Raw genomic sequence first — 21,174 nt, forward strand, 5'->3', positions numbered from 1 at the left:
TTACTGGATATTTTCTAGGAAAATGCATTAGAAATCTTTGAAATGCTACATAGAAGTTCTTAAGAAGACTGCAGATATTCATAGAATGTTTTTGGTGATATCCTAAGGCATACGTTTTGGAGTAATTTCTGTAGGAACCACTGAGAGATTTTTTGGAGAAATTCTTTGAGAAATTCAAAAATATTTTAAATGAACTTTTGAGGATTCCTCTGACTTTCAGAAAATTCTCCTGAGAATTTTGTAGAGCCTGAGTGCATTCCCGAAAATATGGAGTAACAGCCAAAGGAATCTCTGGAGGAATTCCAACAATATTTTTTGAAAGAGTTCCTGGAAAAATAATCTGAACTTCTAAAGGAAAACCCTGGAGTTTTCCAAAACTCCGTGAATGATTTTCTCCTGAAATTTCGACTTTTCAAGACATATTTGGAGGTATTTATGAAGTAACCCCTGTAGAAATTTCTAAACGAATTTCTTGATAAATATCTAAAAAAGTTCCTGAAGTAAAACAAAACAAAAACTTTTGGATTAAAATATTATAATATATTTGGATATAGCAAAAAAAAAAAGCCGAGCTGATTTTTTCTCCCAAAATCCGTCATGTTCAATCTGCTGTAACTTTGCCAATTATCAATATTTTTGGCTGAAAATTTTAACACTTCATCATCAATATATTGATAATGTATGGTCAAAATTTCAAATAGAAATTATTCATTTTGAGCTATGATAACTTATATGAAAAAAGCCATTTTTTTAAAGACATACTTTTTCCAAAAAATCCGTATTTTAGTGAAAATTTTAAGTAGTTTTATGAAAATTTCACTGTAGCGTCAGAAAATATAGGAAATGTTGTGGTCAAAATTTGAATTGTTTCCAGCAAGTGGTTTGGGCCACATCAATTGTCAAAGTTGAAGTATAAATGTGGGTGCCTACAGTTTTCACTCCTTATTGACCATGCTGAAACACCGGCGCAGGAAAAAATCCGAGGTAAATTCGTTACATTAATGTTTAGATCTAAATTTAAATTAACAATCCACCCGAGCAGAGTCTAACAACAAAATGATAGCAAAAAGAAAACTCGATTTGTATTCAGCAGCAAATTGATATCACATTTTGATATCAATTTGTCTTGTTGAAATTTGATTTCAAATTTAGATTTCGTTTTGCTGTTCCTTCAAACTATTATAAAAAAAGGTTTTCAAGTTATTTTAAAACTTCTAGGCAACCTTGTATAATAACTCTAAGAGTATATCATTAGAGTGTAATTATCTTATGGCATTCAGTATTTCATATCAATCAAAAAAACCCTATATTTAACGATTTTTCCATTTTTTCGTACTGATTGCAAAAATAGTTATTAATTTGCTATCACTGATAGCAGGAATGGTTTTCAACTTGCTGTTATGAGAACATTTTTCTGCTCTCATTTTTGATGTTTTAACCGTTAAAACGACCAAAACGACAACAACCTGAGTTATCATAATTTGCCATATCACAACATCAAAATTTGTTTTCAATTTGCTGTCAGACTTTGCTCGGGCATATTGTATGACATATTTTTATAAGTTTTCGTGTGTTGTGCTAGTTATTTATGGCATTCTACACGTAACACATAGTGTATAACGTGTTACGCGTAATGCATTACAAACATACATATGTTACTAAATAGACAGGTAGACAGATAGACAGGTAAAAACTTTATTCTAAGCAAACTTCACCCAAGCTCTATGGTTGTTTTTGTGCTCTTGTCATTTTTTGGAATTTTTTGCACCCTTCTACGTATTAGGAAGATCCTTATTGAGATAGTGAAAATTTTGTATTTGCCCTCTCAAATATAAAATATCGTTTCTAAAAAATGAAAGGAAATCGTTAAGATGTACACTTTTATTGCGCCCTCATACGTGCACAAAAATCTCTGTAACATCGGAATGTATTCCAAAAATTCCTTCAGAAATTTCTAAAAAAAGAAATGCTATAGCTTTTGAAAATGCTTTTAGATATTTCATCAGAAATTTCAATTCCAGAGATTTCTTGCAAAAAGTCTTTCAAAACTTCCTCTAGTTCTTCTAAAAATATTTTCAGAATCCATGATTACTTTATAAAAAACTACGAATATTTACTATCAGGTATCAGGTATCAGTAGGTCAGCTCAAGAGGCACGTTCTCCTCCATTTGGGAAATTTGTGCCATCGCCATGAATACGAGCCTATTCATCATTTACCTGAGGGAGAGCGAAGGGAGGAATAAGGGATGGGATAGGGAAAGGGAAGGTAAGGGAATAGGGTCGATATAATCGCATAAGCGTACCACAGCGGGTTCAAACAGCGCCCTGAAAAGGGCACTGTAGAAAACGCATAAAGCGTAAAGTAAGCCTATAGCTACTTGCCACAACGGGTTCAGAACAACAGAACATCCTGAAGAGTCAGGCTTCTTAGGTCAGTTTCACTTAATCAAGTGTTTACCGAGTACTCGGAAACGCAGTTGCGTAAAAACTGGGTAGTTACATATCAAATGATTCAAGGTTCCACAGTCGGATTTTCAGCTAAGATATACAAATGAAGCAGCCTGTTGAGGCTTGTGATGGACAAAATCATAAGTAGGAAAACCACATTGAGTTATCTCAATAGGAGACAATCAGTGAAGTACTAGATTGAAAGTAGTGAGCTGGATTTCTGTATGGTGAGATGATCAATTCTCCATTTCTGCAATGAAATGGTGCAAACAGCGTGGGTTATATGATTTATTGACTAATTTGATGCTGTTTGAGCAAAAGTTTGAATAACTGTGTTGTTGTATTATTTTTTTCCTGCAACTTCAACAACACAGTTATTCAAACTTTTGCTCAAACAGCATCAAATTAGTCAATAAATCATATAACCCACGCTGTTTGCACCATTTCATTGCAGAAATGGAGAATTGATCATCTCGCCATACAAAAATCCAGCTCACTACTTTCAATCTAGTACTTCACTGATTGTCTCCTATTGCGTTTCTGCTACGAGATTCCTCAAAAGTTATGGCAAGACTCCCGCATGGGGGCATCCACAAACACTCAATTTCCTAATCGCTGCTTGACGTAATGCCGAGAAGAGATGTTGGTTTTTGAGCATTTGGTAAATCCAATTGGAAATCATTGAAAGATAAATAGGACAATCCATGCGGCTTTCAATATGGAATCGAAAGGTTCGTGTTCAAAAGTATCCTGGAAATCCGAGAAAACACCCAAACAAAATTATTTTTGAATGAATGCGTTTCCGATATCGTAAACAATATTGTGTAAACAAATCACAGTGGACTTTCCATTTTGGTAAGCATGTTGGTTCCCATGGAGAGGCATGTTTGCTAGAAAAACATCACGGGTGTGATGCTCGACAAAGCGTGCAAAGAAAGAGGTCAAATTGATAGATTTGATCTTCATACGAAGACATTACCCGAGCAAAGTCTGACAGCAAATTGAAAACAAATTTTGATGTTGTGATATGGCAAATTATGATAACTCAGGTTGTTGTCGTTTTGGTCGTTTTAACGGTTAAAACATCAAAAATGAGAGCAGAAAAATGTTCTCATAACAGCAAGTTGAAAACCATTCCTGCTATCAGTGATAGCAAATTAATAACTATTTTTGCAATCAGTACGAAAAAATGGAAAAATCGTTAAATATAGGGTTTTTTTGATTGATATGAAATACTGAATGCCATAAGATAATTACACTCTAATGATATACTCTTAGAGTTATTATACAAGGTTGCCTAGAAGTTTTAAAATAACTTGAAAACCTTTTTTTATAATAGTTTGAAGGGACAGCAAAACGAAATCTAAATTTGAAATCAAATTTCAACAAGACAAATTGATATCAAAATGTGATATCAATTTGCTGCTGAATACAAATCGAGTTTTCTTTTTGCTATCATTTTGTTGTTAGACTCTGCTCGGGTATTCACTTACGGAATAAACTTGACAGTATAATCCCACCAAGATTTGGGAATGGCAAGGCTGCAAACAAGTAGTTTTATCAAAACATTTTGGGGCTCGAGGCGTGACACGCAAGACTGTCATTTAAATTTTACAGAAAGTAGCAAACATCGGGTCAAACGCAAAATGCGAAACCATATTGGTGTTAATTAAAACATTACATCTACATAGAAATCCTCCCAACGAAAGTAAGGTTCTTGGACCAAAGCTGTTCTTTTATGCTGAAGATTGATCTGAGCTGGCATAACCATAGCCACTACCCAAACTAGGCACGATCAAACTCTTACAATCACAACACAAGAAAAAAGAGCAGCGATAAAAACCAATTCGGTATCGATTGAAGAGCGCCAGAGACGAACATACACAGAGGACACTGTGAAGAACGCATAATGCGAAGAGCCATATAGGTTATAATTAAAACTAATAAACAACATACTAATAATCCCACCCTTATTGAGCCTCGCAGTTGAGGCTTAAGAAGGATAGCAGATTATCTCGGAGAAACACAAGGTCAACTGCACCATTGCTCCGGTTAGCGCAGTAAGGGCAGAATACTGTGGAGGGCGCCCTAGTACTCCACAGGCTCCGTTTGTAGTTAGGTTTTTATTAGACCCCCCTAACCATTCATTCTTTGGCACGGTAAGCATAAAGCCGCATAACACCATGAATTAGGGGTCACCTGTTTAGTGGACTCTTACCACTGGATCAGGCGATCCGTAGTGTTATTCTTAGCCAATTGAGACAACCGCTACCGACACTACACAGCTATCTAGGCTGATCGGGAAAAGAAGTTAACATTGATGGTCAACTTCCAAACGAGCCCGAACAGCCCACGGTAAAAACTTTATTGTAAGAAAACTTTACCCAAGCTCTATGGTTGTTTTTGTGCTCTTGTCATTTTTTGGAATTTTTTGCACCCTCCTACGTATTAGGAAGATCCTTATTGAGATAGTGAAAATTTTGTATTTGCCTTCTCAAATATAAAATATCGTTTCTAAAAAATGAAAGGAAATCGTTAAGATGTACACTTTTATTGCGCCCTCATACGTGCACAAAAATCTCTGTAACATCGGGATGTATTCCAAAAATTCCTTCAGATATTTCTAAAAAATGAAATGCTATAGCTTTTGAAAATGCTTTTAGATATTTCATCAGAAATTTCAATTCCAGAGATTTCTTGCAAAAAGTCTTTCAAAACTTCCTCTAGTTCTTCTAAAAATATTTTCAGAATCCATGATTACTTTATAAAAAACTACGAATATTTACTAAGAAATTTCTCTAATGATTGTTTTAGAAATATGTATATGTATGAAATGCTTTCGAAACTTGTGTATGATTTTGTGTTCCAGAAATTCCTCTAGCGATCGCTTCAGAAATTCTTCTGAAGATCCCTCTGGAATTTGTTCAAAGGATTCTTTTGGAAAACCTTTTATGGATTTCTTAAGAAATTCCTCCACAGCAGTTTTGAAAAAGTTTTTCAAGTATTTCTCCAAATATTAGTCTAGGGATTCCCACAGAAATTACCGTAAGGATTGAATCGGGAAATCTTCCGGGAGTATTTTCCCCAAAGATTCATTCAGAAAATTATTTGTGATTCTTCAAGATATTTTCCAGAGATTATTTTAGGAATTTTCACCATTTTTGCAATTTTTTTTCTATGGTTTCCCTCAGAAGTTTCTCAAGAGGATAGTTCGTAGAAATGTTTCATTGTTTGCTTCAGAATTGCTCGATGAATTCCTTTAGGAATTCTTTCATAGCTCTCTTCAAAAATTCATCTTCAGATTGCTCCTTTTGTAATTTCTTTAGTTTATCTTCTTATACTTCATGGATTACTTCAGAAATCCCTCCTAGGATTTTTTCCAGGATTTTTTCAGGAATTCTTTGAGAAATTCTTTCAGAGATTCAGAAATTTCCTAAAGAATTCCGCGAATAGTTTTCAAGATTTTTCAAAGATTGCTTTAGAAATTCTATCAGGGATACCTTACTAAAATTCTCCAAGGTTTCGTTGAGAATATTCTGCAGCGATTCTTAAAAAAAAAAAAAAAACTAGGGATTCCTTTAGAAAATCCTTTATGGATTTTTCCAGGACTACTCTAGAGAATCTTTCCAGGAGATCCTCTAAAATTGATTAATGGTTGCTTTTTTTTAATCCTCCGGGTCTCTGGATTGCTGTAAGACGCTCTCCGGGGGTTCTTTTAGAAAACCTGCAATGAAATGCCTAACAAATTCCTGCATGATTTTTAAAAAAGACATGCCACACAAGTTCATTCAGAAATTATCAAGGCATTTTTTTTTTCAGAAATAACTCTAAGAAATTCCTCCGAACAGTTCTGTAAATATTCCAAGAAATCCTCCACAAAATATTTCAAATTTCTCCAACGATATTTGCGGAAAACCTTCCAAGGATTAAAAAAAAACTTTAAGGAATTCATTCAGAGATTATCTCCAAGAATTACTTCAGAAGTTCTTTCAGAGATTCTTCTTCGGAAATCTCTCTTGAGATTCATTCAGAATTTTTTTAAAGGATTTTTTTAGAAAATATTCCGTGGATTGCTTAGGACATTCCACCAGAGTTTTGATCCGAAATTTCTCCAGAAATTTCTACAAAGATTTCTTTAAAAAAAGTCATAGATTTCCACAGAAATTCTGCCATGATTTCCAGAGATTTATGCAGAAATCTTTTCAGGATTTCCTTAGGAAGATCTTACACAATTTCTTCACAATTTTTTTCTATATTGTTCACTGTTTTGTCCATGAGCTCCTTCAAAAAATCTTCCATGGATTGTATACGATTTTTCTCTATGAATGACTTTCTTGCGGGAACTCCTCCAGCGATTCTTTTGGAAAAAAATGTCAGAAATTCATGTCTTTTATTTCAGAGACGAACCAGCCAAAGGCTGAAAGTCTCTATAATAAAGATAAATCAATCAATCTTTTATTTATCCAAGGATTCCATCAGAAAAATCTTTCAAAGATTCCTTCAGAAATTCTTCGACAAAATCCTCTGAAGATTCATTATGTTATTTCTTCAAATTCTTTTATATAATATTATATAATCTTCTAATTAAACCTTCAGAAATTTCTTCTACGGTTCTTTCTGAAATTCTTCCAAGGATTCGTGAAGGAATTTCTAGAAGGAATTCTTCAAACATTCCTGGATGAATGTATTCAGTTTTTTTTTTCCAGAAATCAAAGTCCTACATGATTTTTTTCAGAAATTTCTTCAGCGATTTCTCCAGAAAATATTCTAGAGGTTTTCTCCCGGTATTTTTTCAGAAAACCTTCCAGGGATTCTTTCAAAACACCTTTCAGGGATTCATTCGGAAATTTTCTCCAAGAATTCCTTCAGAAATTACATCAGGGACTCTGATTTTCTCGAGGCATTTTCGAAGAAACCTTCCATTGATTGCTTCAAACATTCCTTTAGAGTTTTGTATTAAAATTACTCCAGAAGTTTCTGCAAGGATTCCTTTCGAAAAAAAATATCCATACATTTCTTCAGAATTTCTTCCATTAATTCCAAAGATTTCTTCAGAAATTCTTCAATGTGTGTCTTATGTTTTTTTTTTCAATAAATGACTTTAGGTAATCCTCGTGATTTTTTTCAAATCTTTTACGAATTCTTTTAGAAATTCATCTAGCGATTCTTAAAAAACCATAAGATATTCAAAATTACTTCAGAAATTTTTCCAAGGATTATTTTGATTTTTTTTTTCAAAGATTTTTTAGTAATTCCTCGACAAAATCATCCAGGGATTCATCATTTCTTCAAAGTTTCCTTCAAACAATGTCACAAGGGTTCCATTATAAACTCCTGTATGGATTCCTCCAGAAAACTCTCTTGAGATTTGATAAGAAATTTTTCATGGATTCCTTTAGAAAATCTTCCTTGGAGTTTTTCCAAACTTGTTCCATGAATCCCTTCAAAAACTCCACCGGATAATATTTTATAGATTCCTAATCTATTTCTCCATGGACTCTTTCAACAATTCATGGAGATTTTTCAACAATTCCTCTTGGCCTGACTTCTTCAGAAATTCGCGAAGGCATTCCTTAATAACCTCCTTTTGCATTCCCTTCAGAAATTTCCCCAGCCATTGGAAATTTCACAGGAATGTGTCAAGGCATTTTTTCAGAGTTAATTCCTGCAGGGTTTCCTAAAAGTTTTCTTGCATGATTTTTTAGCAATTCCTGCAGAAATTCATACAGATTGCTTCATGAATATTTCCGGGTATTCCTTCATGTATTTTCTCATAAACCCTTCTGGATTTCCTCCAGCAATACCTCCAGATATTTCTACACGTATTCTTTCAGGAACTCATCCAGAAATCCGTAGAAACATTCTTTTATAAATTTCTCAAAAGACTTTCTAGGATTTAAGTCACCCTCAGTATGGTTTTGCTGACAACCCGCGTGATAACCACTTCGGCTGTATGTGAGCCTAATCGATCATTACATATTATCATTAGCTTTATTAAGGAGACTTTTAATCAATAGCTGGCGCATCTCCAAATTGATGATTGTTATTTTCGTAATCTAAATTTTGTTCTTGAAAATATGAAAATAAAAATGGATATACCGTCGTTGGGGGTGAGAATGGGTAAAAAAATGCATACCTTCACATTCATTGTTCAATAACTTTTGCTTCTTTGCATGAAGAAGTCCTTTGATCACTGGAATGTGATCTTTGTAATGGGCTAAAATATAAACGACTCATAAGAAAGTGATCATTCTTCATAAATAATTCCAAAAGTCCCAGTGAAGAAACAGGGGTGTAAGCAGTAATGGATAACAAAATTTCCATAAACAAATAAAAAAATGCATAAATAAATCAAAAGTTTCCATAAATAATTGATTTTTGTTGCATTTTTTGAATTTTTTATTGCTTTTTCGATATTTTTTTATTGTGAATTTTCTAATTTATTATGGAAAAGTCGGATTTATTTATGGAAAATTCGAAGTTATTTGGTGGGAAAAATGGCTTTTTTTATTGCAACAGTTGACGTTTTTAATTGCTCAAAAATCAATTATTTATGGAAATTTTTGATTTATTTATGCATTTTTTTATTTGTTTATGGAACTTTTGTTATTTATTACTGCTTACACCCCTGTTTCTTCACTGGGACTTTTCAAATTATTTATGGGAAGTTTTGTATTTATTATGGAACGTTTATTTGTCTGCCCTTTGTAATGCGTGCACAAATGACGAAAAAATATTTGGAGTTCGTCAATTGTCCTTAAAACTACAAAGGTGTGCAAATTTACCCATTCACACCCCTTTGAGGGGGTGAGAATGGGTCAAGGGAACAGAATTTGTTCCGCATTGACAACAAAGCCAGTTAATAAAGTTCTGATCAAGGTTGATACTACTTACCAATAATATATTATATGATGAATATGAGTTTGAGATTCTAAAAAGTATCAATATCCCTAAAAGTGTAATGTTTCATCGAGCCATAAAAGTGGCATTTTGGCTTTATTTTCAAGCCTTTTTCGATGATTTATCAAATATTAACTAGGGTAAATGTACTAATAGTGGTGCTATTGATAGCTCCTTCTAGTAAAATAATTGAATAAAATTGATATACCACAAAATAAAAGTCTGAAAACGTTAATCGGTAGTTTTCCACTTAAATTTGCTTGAAAAAATGTAAAAATCATTGTTTATTTCAGTTTTTGTTAATAAAACACTTCACCAACAATTGGTACACGGTTTTTAGTATGGAGGTAAAAATTAACATTGGTTCCTATAGTGGCGCATCCCATTGAATTCTTATGGGACCCACCACTATAGGAACATTACCACCACTATAAGTGCAAAGGAGCAAAAAATAAGGAAAACAATTGTTTAAAAAAGGTTTTTCGACAAATCCTGAACACAAAACTAAATTAATATTACTAATTAGGTATGATGCATCTATGATAGGCTGACCAGATTTGTCCCGTTTAAATACGGGACACATTTCGGAAACTCAACAAAAAGCAAATCAATGTCCAAAAACAGAACTGCATGTTGTTAATAATGCTATTTCAGCTATAAAGAACGAATAATTGAGTCTCAAACGTTACTAATGCTCCAGTGACGAGTGTTTGAAAATTCTGTTGTCCCGTTAAATACGGGACAGATGGTCAGCCTAACCTATGAAAAATGTCATTTGCAAGCTTTTTGGTCGAAATAGTGCTAAATTGCCACTACCACCACTATTGGTACTACCTCCACTAAGGGAGCTTTTACAATAATTGTTTTGACAAGAACTGCTGGCAACTACGAGGATGATACCATACATTTTTGGATAGAATATTCGCAATATTTGATGATATATTTCAGATAATGTTTTGACCCAATCTCGCCCCTCTGACCCATTGTCACCCATTGAGATTTTCAGTCCCTTGCTAACACAGCGCATCATTTTTTTGTCTCAAGAGCAAACTTATGTGTCTCTGACAGATTTTGGGTCGCTGAATCCGAATCTGGGCTCAGATTTGCTCTAGCACGTCACAATTTTTAGCTATACCCCAATTTATAGGGTAAAATATGCGATTTTGGGCTTTTTTGACTGCAAGCCATTAAGCATGGAAATATTTTTTTTTAAGCAATCAAAAGGTAAATTGCTCAATTACCATCTAAATTAACGACTTATGCAAAATATTTCATTTTACCAAATCAAATTTGATAGATTTAAGCATTTTACAGTCGAGACTCTTATAAGATCACTGGTCGGGGGGCGCAATAGGAATCCGCTTAATAGGAGACTAAGAGCTTATGGGATTTCGGCTCTTTGGGGGTGTGGCCTATTATCTCGGGTGTGATAAGAGCTAGCGCAATACTTTCTTCGACAAAGTTTTAGGGCTTGATAAGATCTACCATTTAGAACTTTGGTTCATATGCTTAGTTGGCAACTTGGCCGCTAGAGGGACCATCAACAGTTTGATGCTAAATTGCACTACAGGAACCATAGCAGGTTGTCAAGCAAACGTTACGATATGCGACAACTCAAGACCCTGATAATTTGGAAGAATAGTGTTTTTGGGAAAGTTGTTGGGTACGCCAATAACTTACTGACGATGAGTTGCAAAGTTCGAAATTCCTCCACTGGGCGGCGCTAGTAAGCAAGTAAATTTTCAAAACCTCATATCTCAGAATCCCGATAACTTAAAAAGTTGGTGTCTTTGGCAAAGTTGATCAGTTGACATAAACTTACATAAAAACAACATAAACTTGACATAAACTTACATAAAAACAAACACTTGTTTCGCAATTCTGCCACTAGGTGGCGCTAGTGAACATGTAAATTTTAGAAATCTCATAGCTCAGAATCCTGATAACTTAGAAAGTTGGTGTCTTCGGCAAAGTTGATCAGTATGACATAAACTTACATAAAAATAAACACTTGTTTCGCAATTCTGCCACTAGGCGGCGCTAGTGAACATGTAAATTTAGAAATCTCATAGCTCAGAATCCCGATAATTTAGAAAGTTGGTGTCTAAGGCAATGTTGATCAGTATGGCAGAGACTTGCATGAAACTTGTTTTTGAATTCTGCCACTAGGAGACGCTAGTGAACATGCAGCCAGCGGCGCCGCCTTGTGGCAGAATTGCGAAACAAGTATTTATGTTTATGTAAGTTTATGTCATACTGATCAACTTTGCCGAAGACACCAACTTTCTAAGTTATCGGGGGGAGCGACACTAGTTTTGCCAAGCCGAAAAAACCCAAAAAAGTCGAAAAAAGATGAAAAAAGCCGGTAAACGCCGCCTAGTGGCAGAATTTTGAAACAAGTGTTTATTTTTATGTAAGTTTATGTCATACTGATCAACTTTGCCGAAGACACCAACTTTCTAAGTTACCAGGGTTCTGAGCTATGAGATTTTTAAAATTTGCATGTTCAGTAGCGCCGCCTAGTGGCAGAATAACGAAACAAGTGTTTATTTTTATGTAAGTTCATGTCATACTGATAAACTTTGCCGAAGACACCAACTTATCGGGATTCTTAGATATGAGGTTTTGAAAATTTACTTGCTCACTAGCGCCGCCCAGTGGAGGAATTTCGAACTTCGCTACTCATCGTCAGTAAGTTATTGGCGTGCTCAACAACTTTCCCGAAGACACTATTCTTCCAAATCATCAGGGCTTGAGCTGTCGCATATCGTAACGTTTGCTTGACAACCTGCTATGGTTCCTGTAGTGCAATTTAGCATCAAACTGTTGATGGTCCCTCTAGCGGCCAAGCATATGAACCAAAGTTCTAAATGGTAGATCTTATCAAGCCCTAAAACTTTGCCAAAGAAAGTATTGCGCTATCTCATAACACACCCGAGATAATCGGCCACACCCCCAAAAAGCCGAAATCCCATAAGCTCTTAGTCTCCTATAACGCTCACCCCTGTCTAGTAGGAGTTCGTTTAATAGGAGTCCGTTTAATAGGAATTCGTTTAGTAAGAGACTCGACTATGCACAGGGAAAAATTTCTACTCAGTGGCTGAGTTGGTCTTACTCAGAAATCGAAAAATCCTTTGTTTTCTAACTCAGTTTTCGTTAAAAGTGGGACAACCCATTGTCAATGGGTTGTCCCACTTTTAGCCGATACTGAGTAAGAAAACAAAGGATTTCTCGATTTCTGAGTAAGGCCAACTCAGTCATTGAGTGGAAATTTTTCTCGGTGTGTATGTTAGTATCGAAACTTGCATGCAACTTTTGGACGGTGACTTGTATGGGAAATATCGTACCTAACATAAATGGCTTAAAACTATCAAATTCCATTTGGAAAAACAAAATATTTTGCATGAGTCGTTAGTTTAGATGTTAATTGACCAAATTACCTTTTGATTGCTTAAAAAAATATTTCCTTGCTTAAGGCGAAACTGGAAGCATTTTCTCACTTTTTTAGTTTTTGATTTTTAATAAAATAACGAAGCAATATTTTCAAAATCGGTTTTCGTGCACATGTAGAGTATGGATCAAGGTATCTCCTGAATTTTTCCCTGGTGGAAAAAGTTTTTCGTTTTTGCAGAAACCATTTTTTTGTGCAATTTTGTTCAAAAATGGTTTCTGCAAAAACGAAAAACTTTTTCCACCAGGGAAAAATTCAGGAGATACCTTGATCCATACTCTACATGTGCACGAAAACCGATTTTGAAAATATTGCTTCGTTATTTTATTAAAAATCAAAAACCAAAAAGCTAGGAAATGGATCCAGTTTCGCCTTAATGGCTTGCAGTCAAAAAAGCCCAAAATCGCATATTTTACCCTATAAATTGGGGTATAGCTCAAAATTGTGACGTGCTAGAGCAAATCTGAGTCCGGATTCAGATTCAGCGACCCAAAATCTGTCAGAGACACATAAGTTTGCTCTAGAGACAGACCAAAAGTTAATTTTTGTTACGCTGTGTAATCTATTCCCACGCAAATTACTAAACGCAATTGTTCTATCATTTTCCAGACAAGAAATATTCGGTTATCCAATGCACTGGCTACCTAAAATCCTGGGCTCCCGCAAAAATTGGCCTAGAAGAACACGAAACCGACGGCGAAGGCGAATCATGCAATCTGTCCTGCCTGGTAGCCGTAGGCCGAGTCCAGCCCAGTCTTTTCCAGAGCCAAATCTCCGGCAACGGAAACCTCACCAATCGTCGCCCTACGGTGGACGGTAGCAGCGGCAACAACGCATCCACCGGAACCAACGGTTGCAAGGGCTTCAACCGGAACAACATTCCAAACCTGAGAAATGTACAATTCATATCGCGCCATGCGATGGACGGCAAGTTCCTATTCGTGGACCAACGGGCCACCCTTGTGCTGGGATTCCTTCCGCAGGAGCTTCTGGGCACCAGCATGTACGAGTACTACCACCACGAGGACATTCCGGCTCTGGCCGAGTCACATAAGGCAGCTCTACAGGGCAATCAATGCGTGACGACTCCGGTCTACAGGTTACGAACCAAAGAAAACGGGTTCGTGCGGCTGCAAAGTGAGTGGAAATCCTTTCGCAATCCTTGGACGAAGGAGATCGAGTATCTGATAGCGAAGAATAACGTTATCCTGGTGGATTTGGCGGAAGGAACTGGTGGAAGCTACGGGGCAACGAATGCTTCCGTACAAAGCAGATGCAATGGAAGTGGAGGCAACGAGATCAGCGATGGCAACAACAACGAAAGTAACGGACAAAGTACGGTTGGATATGAAATTTTTAACCATTGTAAGTAACGGTTTGGCGTTAGGAATGTGATTGGCATGGAACTGTACCAAAATTTGTTATTCCAAATTCGAACGTACTCCATAGATCGCTTTAGCATAGTAAAGCTGGTTATTGGAATGTTTACTAATTTGTTCTGCGATATCTAACAATTTCAGCAAACGGTCGTGAAATACAACGAATGATAAACTCGCATGTGGAAGCTAGCAAAATAGGACGTCAAATAGCGGAGCAGGTTCTGGATCACCAACGGAGGATAGGAGATTCGTCTTCAGGTTGGTACTTTGGAACTTTATAACTACACCCGACTAGAAAATTATATCAAGTTTATATCATATTGTGTTATGATGTTATATTATTTTTATAACCTAAGTATTATGTTATGAAACAAAAAGTGCACCGGCCTAATCAAGATCGGACCGTGGAAGAGGCGTTCATACCCTTTCAAAGGGAAACTGCAAGGGTTGGACTCACGATTAACACCACGAAGATCAAGTATCAAGGGCGTAGCCAGCTTTTGGTCAGGGGGGGGGGGCAAGTATAATCATAATTAATCGATGATGATTAAAATATTAATTTTTGTGATTAATGATTATGATTAATTTGATTTTTAGGATGAATAATGATTATTTTTAATGATAAAATTTGGTTTTATATGTGATTTGTGATTATAATCATTGAATAAATTGGCTCATTGATTAATAATCATGATTCGTCATGAGATTAGTCAATCACAAAAAAAAACTGGAAATGATTAATGATAAACTAGATCTGAGTTACATATTTAAATTATATTTGACATTACAAAAGCCTGCGGCGTTTCAGGGGATTTTAAAGAGTATCTTAAGGGTGTTTCATCAGGTTTCATTGGCGTTTTTTACGAGGATTTTATGGGATTTTCAATAGTATAAAGGGTATTTCAAAGGCCGGTAGGCCAAGGGCTGAAAGTCTCTTAAATAAAGACAAATCAATCAATCAATCAATCAAAGGCCTTCCGAGGCATTTCAAAGAGTTTCAGGGGTGTTCCAAGGGGTTTAACTTTTTTTTTTATTGATTATGATGATTTAAATGAGATTAAGGAGGCTTCAGGGGTTTTTCGAAAAAAATCAGGTAGGATCATATCAGGGGGTTTCGGGAACATTTTAGGATTTCAGAGGCATTTCAAAGTAGATTTCAAAGGGAATTTCAATGAGATCAAAGGGGTTTTAGAGGCGTTTCAAGGCATTTTCGGGGCGTTTTAAGGGTTTTCGTGAAGAGGTGTCTGAAAATCCTCCTAAAACCCCCATGGACCCCATGTAACGCACCTGTGACCCTCCGAAAATACTGAAAACGACTACATATGGCCTTTTAAACCTGTTCATAATCCTCTGAAGCTTCCTTAAATGCCACCAAAATTCCCCTAAAACGCTCATGGACACCATGTAACGCACCTGAGATCCTGCGAAACTATCGAAAACACATCCGTTGCGCATCCAAAATCCGCCAAAATTTTCTGAAACTTATATGCTCTTGAAATCCCCTTAGAACTCCGTTGGACCCATGTAACGCTCCTGACACCCTCCGAAACCCCAGAAAACGCCTGCGTTATGCCTCTGAAACCCGCCGAAGATCTATTGAAACTTCCTGAAAATATGACGAAGCTGCGGGTAACCAGCGGGTAACCAAACGATAAACTTTGCAGCACAAATCGACTTTTGGTTCTGCAGATTCGTGCGTTTTGAAAATTTGAGATGTGGCATCGTCATATCTTACTTGAAATGCCCCCGGAAAAGCCCCTAATACCTACTCCGAAAATCAATGTCCTCGACCTGACCTCCAGTTATCCCCATTAAATCCCTTTGGATCCCCTAAAACGTCTCTATGATTTCCTAGAACGCCCCTGAGACCCCCGGAAACGCTCCAGACACCCCCTGAATCACCCTTGAAACCCCCCGAATCCCTTGAAATGCCCCTGAGACCCCTTAGAACTCATTGAGACCCCTCTAAACGCCCCTTAGACCTCCTGATACACCCTGGTGCCCCCTGGAATCCCATGAAGCCCAGTGGAAACCCACTTATGCTGCCTGAGATACCCCTGAGATCCCCTTAAGCACTCCTGAGACTTGCTATAATCCTTGAAGCCCCCTGAAAGAACTGTGGAACCACCTCAAACCTCCTGAGATTTCCTGGTACTCTCTGTAGCCCCTTTTTGACCCTCTGAAACCACCCTTTGCTCGTCCCTATAAACGTCCCCTGGTCGCCGTTGCCATAGTTACCGTCATTATTTTATTTTTTATGCGCAATAGTGTAGGGCATAATAATGGTGCATAAATGGAAAGTGCACAGAAACAACCTGCAAAAAAAGTTTATGTCTTCAGAACAACATTTAAACTAATTCAAATTGGATCATATATTTTATAAGATGAATCTTTTTATGATGAATGATTATTGATTCATTAAATTAGTTTTTTTTAATGATTATGATTACTGATTAATGATTAAATTGCGGAAGCAGTGTGATTAAGATTAATGATTAATGATTAAACGATAAATTTCTGTGATTATGATTAATGATTTTTGAATAATCCCAATTTGGTAGGATATGGTAAGAGCCAGAGACCAAACTACTTCATTTGGCAGTTGGAACAAGAATGATTAATTTATTTTCTATTTTTATACATACATATTTCATGGCTTACTAAGACTAATAATTTGTCGTCGAATTCCGACACTAATCATTAATCATTAATCATGATTAAATTTATGATTAATCATTAACGCTCTACCAGAAGCTACGATTAAAATTTGAGCAAAATCGGTCAAGCCTAAGGGGGCACTCACCAAGCTTGAAGTTTGTATGGAAAAACGTGACCTAATGTATGTATGTTTTCGATTTTTGTTGCTAGGTGGCACTGTAAGCGTTAAACAATCAAACCCTTTGGTATTAAAGTGACTATATGCCAAACAATATTGTCAAAGACCGCAACGTGATCCGACGCCTGATAACAAACTTATACCCTAGGTAAAGTGAGGTGAAACTTTAGGGGTACTCACTAAACAGTAATTTTACTACGGACTGTTCATTAAAGAAAGTGGACATCTGTTTACCAATAGTTTAGAGTTAAAACTAAACAAAAAAATTGTGAATTTTTGCTCAGTGTGTAAAAACATTGTTCACTTCGGCAGCACACTCAAAGAAAACGGAAAAAGTAAGAAATTTCGAGCGATAGGTCGTATTAGCTTTGCGACTAGCAGATTAATTCTGCACAAATGGTGTTCCAAAAAGTTGTCGTTTCGAGAATTGACTTACTAATACACTTCCGGGACCGCAATTTTTCAACGCTAAGCAGGGGACAGATGTGCCGGATGATGTAGGGTACATCAGAACTGAAAAAATTGGGAAAAAGTTTTTAGTGTGGCAAGCCAATTGTTCATGTGGCTTAAAGAGTTCTTCGTATTTCACAAAGGAAACAATCAACGGTGAAAATAACAGAAAGGAATGCATCAAAAACGACTTCTACTTATCTACCGAAAACATACGGATCCTTTTTTGTTTTAGGCGAATCTGGCATCCGCTTATTACGCTTCTTCTACACTAGAGATACTCAAGACGAAAAAAGTCGATTTTGTCGAAAAATGGCAAAATGCACAAAACTTCTCTGAACAGCGTCCTGTGGAAAGATACTGGACAATAATTAAGCGGCATCTTAAGAAAGATGGAAGAGAAGCAAGCTCTGTTGATTGATTCAAAAAAATTTGGTTTGCGGCACAACGAAAAGTTACGGAGAAAGTTGTGCAGAATCCAATGGGAGGTATCAAGAGGAAAGTCCGAGCGTTCTTCCGAAAAGCGAAGTAAATGTTCAAACTCACGTGAATTTGGCCACATGTATGTTGATTGTCATTTATAAAAAATAAACTTACGAATTTTTCGAAACTTTTGTTCTTTATATAAGTGTGGGTCACCCTAGTCTGGAGGGATTTTTAGAGGAATTCGCGATGCTATCCATGAGGAAAATCTGGGGAATTCCAAAAGAGTCCCTCTACAGCGCTACTAGCATGAAAGTACTTGTACTTTAAAAGCAAATCACACTTTAAAAGCGAAACCAAAACCACCATTGCCACTGCACTGCCGCCGTGACTCTTCTATGAAATGTGGGTTGGGAGCTGTCCATAAACCACGTGGTCATGAGGGGGGGGGGGGCGGGAGGGGTTGAAAAGTCCCAAAAAAATGACCACGTGGTTTATGGACAGCCCCTTGCTTGGGAGAATCCCTGCAAGACTTATTGTAAGAATTCCTAATGAAATCCCGAATAGATTTTTATAATTCGTGGTATCGTGTATATTATAAGCTTTCTATTCAATGAATGATAATTATACATGTTATGACCGCTCTATGATCAAATGATGAAATTTGTAAAAAATAGAATTGTTGGATACTTTTCATGTATGATTGTATTAATGATTATGATACACTCAATAGTAAATCTACAATATTAAATTATTGGATTTTCCCAAATTTATCGTATTTTTTATGCTAAGGTTGTGTTTGAAGATAGAAACTGAAATCTGAATAATGAATTCATCAGAATCGATGCTCCGGGACGGCGTTGGCACGTTGAGTGCATGTAAAAGTGGCAGGAAGTTCTCTTGACACCTGTGATCTATCCGGTGATCAGATGGAAGGATGCTTCTTACCTCGCTTTTAACGCTGCTGTTATGCTGCCATTTGTAAATCATCGTAGTATGAAGCAAACACTCCTGTGTGTGGAGTAGTAAGTACTCAGAGAACTTACCTTACATGAAACGATAAAACTGTGGAGCCATGGAATCCGTGAGGCCTGAAACCTTAGTTGGTTGTGGTTCATTTCCGTCTCTTCTATGGACGTCAGAATCCAAGACGATCTTTCACAAAATTGCTTTAAAAACACTCGCGAGCACTATGTCGATTTAGTCCAATAAGGAAGCATCACGACTAAAGAAACAGAGCCAGCTCAGTCAGCATTCAACAGTTCGAGTCCTGATATTTTAACAAAAAAAATCGTCCAGCACCGAAAATAAACACTACGGCTGACGTCACGAAGCTTGACAGCAGTTAAATCTGCAGGGGTGTAACTTTTTTAATGTCGGCAAAGCAGAGCTGTGAAATATTTCAGCCTTGTTTTTATTATTCAGTGTATGGTAGAGTTAATGATAAACTAACTATAACTCGAATAATTTGAAGAAATTTTTGTTCGCGAAAATAGCCACTTTTAAATGGTAACGATACTTAACAACCCATTCGGTCTATCATTTAAACTCCGGAAACGATTCATGATATCATTGATATGATCCACAGTATCATTGATTTATAATTCATTTTATGATATCACGAATAATAAGGAGTGAGTCGTTTCCTTAACTGTATAATATCGTTTTATTCGGGATCTCTGAGTGAATTCCTGAGGAAATTGCTGGAGGAATTTTTAGACAACTTCTTCGAGGAATTCCAAGTCCAATTTCTGGAGAAATCCCTACTCAAAATTTGGAAGGAATTTAAGGATAAGTCCTAAAACAATCTTTGGAGGAAACCCTTGAGGCATTTTCGGGGGGATTTCTGACAAATTTTTGGAAGAATCTCTGAATCTAGAGGAATTCTAGAAGGAATCCTTGGAAGAATGTCCAGAGCAATCCCTAGATGAGTTCCTGGAAAATCCCAGCAGGAATTTTTTAACGAATCTGTGGAGGAATTCCTGAAGGATTTCCTAGAGGAGTTCCTCCAAAAATGCCAGGAGGAAACCCTGGAGGAATCCTTTGAGGAATTCCAGGAGGTATTTTCGAAAGTATACCTGAAGAAATTTCTGGATGAATTCCTGAAGCAATCTTTGGAAGAAAATCGGAAAGAATCCTTGGATGAACTCTGGGAGAAATTTCCAAAGAAATCTCTTAAAGAGTTCCTGAAGGAATCCTTGGGAGATTTTTTGCAGCAATTATTGAAGAAGTCTCTGTTGGAATTCCTAGATGAATCCTTGAAGCAATGCCTGGAGGAACTTCCGGACAAACTCCTGGCGAAATTCCTGGATGACTAGCAAATTCCTGGAGATATCTAGTTCTTGGAGAAATCCTTGAAGGAATGTCTGGAGGAGTTGTTGAAAGAATTACTGGAGAAATACCTGGAGTAATTCCTAGAGGAATCCAATGGAAATTTCCGAAGACATTCTGTGAGAAATTCCTAAAGGAGATTCTGAAGGAATTCCTAAGTACTGTATCGGAAATTAACTATAAACATTCGCAATTGCCTAAACAATAATCTGTTCGAAATAAACATTCCTTTATTTTTGGAGATACTATAAAAATCTTTTAAATAAAGAATGGCAGTTTTAATTTTCAAAAAATAATCATTTAACTTGGACTTTTATCTCAAAGATTGCACATATGTTTTTAAAAATTTAAAATTGCGAAAACTGTGGGAAAATATTCAATTTTTTCTCTTATTTTTGCGCAAATATATTCTTTTCCAGAATGCTCATGATGTAGGAAAATTATTTTTATCAAGAAAAATTCTCTCCGCAGTTTATGTCAATTTTTGAAAATGAAAAAAATGCCATTTTTCGAAGAACTCTTTATTTATGCGTCTTGAAAGAACGATTACACAAATAAAAAATACATATAGTTGAAAATTTGCATTTTTTTTATTGGGTATGTATTTACATCTATTGAAGAGGTAGTTTTACCAGAGAACGGAATTTTATAACCTCTGAAGATATTTAAAACAGAGCGTCAAAGTTTGACCAAAAAGTAGGTGATTTTTGGGATAGACCATATTCTGAATGTTGGAGGTTTTTCTATCAAAAATAAGAATTTTAAAAGTCGGTATTGAGTGATATGTTATGTGTACATAAGTGCTAGTAATAATCATTATTTTCCAGATTTTTCCCCGAACAATTTTTTTTCGCTACAAATTATTGAAACATTAAAAATTAAAAAAAAAAATTAGTTTGTACACACACTTAGAAAAAATGACGGATTACGGTAAAATTTTCCCGTAATCTCAACA

General features: G+C 36.1%; 2 protein-coding genes across 8 annotated transcripts in view; both read left to right on the forward strand.

Moving 5' to 3' along the window:
• The window catches only part of LOC134288404 (uncharacterized), a 250,015-nt gene extending 246,591 nt beyond the window's left edge, over window positions 1–3,424 (forward strand). The window contains exon 2 of the mRNA XM_062853205.1: window positions 2,124–3,424. The gene's annotated coding sequence lies outside the window, so the exon portion shown is untranslated. The remainder of the gene's footprint in view (window positions 1–2,123) is intronic.
• LOC109404937 (protein cycle) overlaps window positions 1–21,174 on the forward strand; it is a 161,339-nt gene that overhangs the window by 95,691 nt on the left and 44,474 nt on the right. For 6 of the 7 annotated variants that reach the window (XM_062853202.1, XM_062853203.1, XM_062853200.1 and 3 more), the window contains 2 exons: window positions 13,410–14,165; window positions 14,321–14,437. In XM_062853202.1, coding sequence (XP_062709186.1) covers window positions 13,410–14,165; window positions 14,321–14,437 — 873 coding nt within the window. The remainder of the gene's footprint in view (window positions 1–13,409; window positions 14,166–14,320; window positions 14,438–21,174) is intronic. The other variant, XM_062853201.1, reaches the window with a different exon arrangement.

Source organism: Aedes albopictus, chromosome 2 (assembly GCF_035046485.1).
Source record: "Aedes albopictus strain Foshan chromosome 2, AalbF5, whole genome shotgun sequence".
NCBI classification, from domain to species: Eukaryota; Metazoa; Arthropoda; class Insecta; order Diptera; family Culicidae; genus Aedes; species Aedes albopictus.